The sequence below is a fragment of the Sarcophilus harrisii genome, chromosome 3 (genome assembly GCF_902635505.1).
Source record: "Sarcophilus harrisii chromosome 3, mSarHar1.11, whole genome shotgun sequence".
NCBI classification, from domain to species: Eukaryota; Metazoa; Chordata; class Mammalia; order Dasyuromorphia; family Dasyuridae; genus Sarcophilus; species Sarcophilus harrisii.
Genome location: NC_045428.1, coordinates 532,538,904 through 532,543,901, shown reverse-complemented (window position 1 = coordinate 532,543,901; position 4,998 = coordinate 532,538,904). Strand labels below are relative to the sequence as shown.

Sequence of the window (4,998 nt, the reverse complement as noted above, 5' to 3'; positions counted from 1 at the left end):
TTGTAAGATTCTAATGAGATAATAGATGTAAAACATTTCATAAACTTTAAAGTACTATATAAATGTCAGTTTTTATCTTCATCATCATCATCATAATTATTCTGCAGTTACCAGGCTTCCTGTCTGGTGATGAATTCATTCTCTATGCCTTCTACTACAGATTTATAAGTTCAAGTAATGTTTATGGGACAATTGAGGGGTGTCCTGATAAATGTTTAGTAATCAGGAACTGGGATATGGAGGGAAAATATATGCACACATACTTTTAAGTATGATTTTCATAAGTAATACTTTCTACAATGGAGAAAATTAGCAAAAAAATGAAGATGGTTTGTATTTTCATTTTCTGAAGTATAAGTACTTATACAGCAAATTTAACATTTAGGTTGCTGGTTAGAGCTGGCTCCAACAGACTTTTGGAGGTCTGAAATTCCATGTATGGAATTCTCTGTCTACTCCTCTTTACCTCTTAAAATTCCTAACCTCATTAAAAAGTCTTGAGTAAAAGCCACCTAAAAGCAAGACATCTTTCCTGATTCCTTTAGCTGCTAAAGTATTCCCCTCAATGGTAATTTTCCATCATTTCTGTACATATCTCGTATATTATATATATATATATATATATATATATATATATATATATAACTTTTATTTACATGGTGTTTTCCCTCAATAAAAAATTGAGAACAGGGTCTATCTTTGGCCTTTCTTTAGACCTGTCACGTATCACTGTGACTAGCAAATATTAAATGCTAACTAAATGTTTGTTGTTTGGCAGATGATTAATTTCAGACAATCACAGAATTTCAGAATTTTGGACCCATCTTGTCCAAATATATTTGTACATGAATCATTTCTATAGCATATACAATAATTGACTAAGTTCTGCTCAAAGATTTCCAATGAAAAGGAACATATTACTATTATATAAATTGTTGTGTATGTACTATCTCCCTTATTTCCCATTTCTTCCCTACATATGTATTTAGTTGTACTTATCTTAAAATAGATTATTAGTCTGGGAGATGTATACATGAGTCTTGTGCCAGTGATATGATGTCTCATCTTCTGTCATTCATGGAGCAGCTCTGTCTTTGGTTTTCTTGAATCCATAACCCCAAAAGCTAGCAACTCCAGTCTTCTTTAATTAGCCTATCACACAGAAACTTTAAAAACAAAATTCTGAGAAAATATTTGAAGCATCCATTCTGTCTCTACCCTAAGGCTAAATTTGTCTGATTTCTTCCATGATCCCTCAATACTGCAAGACTTGAACATCCTTGGTTTTTCTCCCCTCCATCATGAGGTCTGACCAAGGCAAAGTATAAGAGAACTATGAATCACCTTGAACTATACAGGATGTCTCCCTCAAAACCTAAGATTGCCATATTTATTTTTTAATTGCCATACCATATTATTTATTCCTATCAACCTTCCGATACAGTAAGTCCTTCAGATCTTCTAATTTTGCTTTTTTATTAATCTCTGTAATAACTTCATATTTTTACACTAGGAACTATGAGATGTACCTCATATTTTGTAAATTTTATTGATAACTTTTGTTTTTGTTATCATTTTGCATAATTTTTCATTTCTAAATGTATTCTCCCCCCATTTTCTCTTCACATAGAGAATCTTCCCATATAATAAAGATTTTTTTTTCTTCTTCTTCTTATTCTTTTTTTTTTTTTTTTTTTTTTTGCTGAGGCAATTAGAGTTAAGTGACTTCCCCAGAGTCACACAGCTAGGAAGTATTAAGTATCTGAGTCCTGAACTCAAGTTCTCCTGACTTCAGAGCAGGCGCTCTATCCAATGTGCCATCTAGCTACCCCATAATGATTGTTTTTAAAAAAGAGGGGGGAATAACTGTTCAACAAAACCAGCTAATACCTTCATCATGTCCAATAGCACATTTCCGATTCCACATCCATGCTTCTTTCTCCTCTGTAGAGAAATGGAGAGGTACATATTCTCAACTTTTAGTCGGAGTCAAGCTTAGTCATTATAATTTCACAACACAATTTCTTTGGAATTTCTTATTTTTTACATTGCTATAACTATATATATATATTTTCCTACTTAATTAGTTAAAAGGAATCTTCCCATATTTCTTTTGCTTTCTCAAATTCATATATAGTTACAATATAGCAGTATTTCATTATATTCATATGCCAAAACTTTATTTATCTAGTCTTCAATTGATGGGAATAAGGTGTATCATACTGGACTAATTTTTAAAAACATAACTTTGAAATCTGCAACATATTATGATTAAATAACAACTTAAATGGACCCTAGGAAAGTCCTTTGTGATAGTTCTAGGAAATAAAATATTAGAGGCTTGGAATAATGATGGACTATTGTTACTATAACCCCTCTTAGGAGTATGTATAATTCAAAAGGGACTAGTAGTAGTAGATGATTGAAAACTAAAAAGCACTCATCATCCAAGATAATAAATATAGTTATCTCAGTGTTTGAAATGTCATCATTAATGAAAAAAAGACATAGGAATCATTGAAGCACTTATCTGGATTTATCTGGGAAAGAAAGTGGATATCAGGCATTAAGGCAACATTACAGCATTCCAATTTACTCTTCCACCTTTGCCCCTGATGAGGATCCAGTATGTCCTATGGCAAACACCTGCTTAAGTCTTTTTTCTTTTTTTGGATTCAGGCAATTAGAATCTGTGAGGGTGATGGTCACTGCATTCCATACTCGCTCTTGGATCCTCTTTGTTTTCAGGCCATAGATGACAGGATTCAGCATAGGAGGGATAACCAGGTAAAGATCAGCCAGTAGTACCTGAGCATGCAGGGGCACCATATCTTCCCCCAACCAAGCCATGTAGATGGATACCATAGCAGGTAGATAGTAAAGGACCATGACACTTACATGGGAACCACATGTACTGAGTGCCTTGAAACGAGCATCCTGGGAGGACAGATTGAACACAGCCCGGAGGATTAGACTGTAGGAAGTAGCTATAAAAGTGACATCCAAGCCTACAATGATAAAGGAGGCAATCAAGCTATAAAGACTGCTGGGCATAGGATCAGCACATGCTAATTTGGCTACAGCCATGTGCTCACAGTAGGAATGGAGGACTACATGGGAACTGCAGTATGGCAGATGAACTACCAGCCAGCTCAGTGGCGTCATGACCATTATTGCCCTCACTATAATGGCCACACCAATGCCCAGCATTGTTCGTGGAGTAAGGATGGTCTGGTAGTGCAAAGGTTTGCAGATGGCCACAAAGCGATCAAAAGCCATTGATAGAAGTAACCCTGTCTCCACAGCAGTTGCTGCATGGACGATGTACATCTGAATGAAGCAGGCAGAAAAGCCAATGTTACCATTTCCTGAAAAGAAAATAGTCAGCATTTTGGGGGCCACAGACGTTGACATGATAATGTCCACAGCAGCCAAGACACATAGGAAATAGTACATGGGCTCATGCAGACCTGGGTCTGCCCAGATCACAGTCAGGATAAGGCTGTTCCCTAGGAGGGCCACAGTATACATGACAGTCAGTGGAACTGCCAGCCAAAGGTGGACTGCCTCCAATCCTGGAACACCCACAAGGATGAAAGTAGCAGCATTTGGTAACGTGTGGTTGGATGGAGAGCCCAGCATCACTGGAGAGAATTCTTTACTGTGACTAGAAAAACAAAGTTCATCAGAGATCAAAGACTAGAGACAACAATCTAAATGTAATCTTAGACAATAGTATAGATCATAATCTATAACCATGTAATATTTCCTGACTTTCTGGTTACTCTGGGACCTTAGTTCATAAAGGTTCAGGACTCCTGGCCCTGACTAGTGCGACTCCATCAGTACCATTCACTGGTGCATGTTCAATTTTCTAGCTCAGCTCTAAGGTAAAACTATCTGATGGAGCCAGAGGACAGGGGAGATGTGGAGTCCATCCTCTACATCTTTCTCCACCCCAAACTACCGAAATTGTTAACGGGTGATTACCTCTTCCATACTCTTAGGCTTTTACTTTCTTCCTAAAATATCACCAGTAATATCTGTTGTATAATCCACTTCCAAATCCTCTGCAAGATGGTGCTGGCATCATTATTCCACTGAAACTACTCTTTCTAAAGCTACCAGTGATCTCTTAATTGGCCAATATTATCACCTTTTCTCAATCCTCATCATTTTATCATCTCCAAGCACCTGATATTTCTGATCACCTTCCTCTGGATATTTTCTCTTTAGTTTTATAACATTACTCTCTCTTGGTTCTCCTCCTACTTCTTTGATCATTTTTCATTTGCTTTTCCTGAATTTCAGTCTGTGTCATCCCTAGTAACTCTAAGTGTCTCCCAAAGACTCTGTCATTGATGCTCTTCTCTTTCCTCCTAATAACTATCTCATTTGATAATTGGTAGCTGGTTAGGCCATGCATATGATATAGATAGAGATATATCAGTATATATTTACACATATATGTTTACATACATATATAAATATTATTTCCTAGATTTATGTCCTTATCCTTATTCTCTTTTCTAAGCCCCAGGGCCATATCACTAAGTATTCAATCTCTTGACCTAGATACTTTGTCAGCATCTTAAATTCTACATTTCCAAAACAGAACTCATTATCTTTCTCTGAAAACCCTCTCTGAATTCCTAACTTCCCTATTACTGTTGAGCATTCCACCACTGTAAGTCACCCAAAGTCCAAACCTCAGTGTTTTACTTAATTACTTCCTCTCACTCCACATATTCAAGTAATTGCCAAATTTTGTCAGTTTGAACTTCACAAGATCTTTCCTATATGTCACCTACTCTTCACTAACTATACATCATGGTACTTCAAGCCATTATCATTTCTTGCCTGGACTACTGCAATAGTCTTCTAAATGGCATCATTGAAATGTTTTACTCCACTCACAGCTATCCTCCACATGGCTACCAAGTGATTTTTTCAAGTATAGGTCTACTCATGTCACCACTCACCTCAGTAAATATATAT

General features: G+C 36.4%; 1 protein-coding gene across 1 annotated transcript; it reads right to left on the bottom strand.

The window, feature by feature from the left end:
* Positions 1-2,592: 2,592 nt before the first annotated feature.
* On the bottom strand, positions 2,593-3,654 carry LOC100918111 (olfactory receptor 52I1-like). Its single transcript, XM_012545398.2, has one exon. It carries the CDS (start codon positions 3,640-3,642, stop codon positions 2,593-2,595), a length of 1,050 nt encoding a protein of 349 aa, XP_012400852.1. The 5' UTR covers positions 3,643-3,654.
* Positions 3,655-4,998: the final 1,344 nt, after the last annotated feature.

What these genes read in the sequence shown, in the direction of transcription:
- LOC100918111 (XM_012545398.2), bottom strand. Translation starts at nt 3,642, where the DNA reads ATGCTGGGCTCTCCATCCAACCACACGTTACCAAATGCTGCTACTTTC.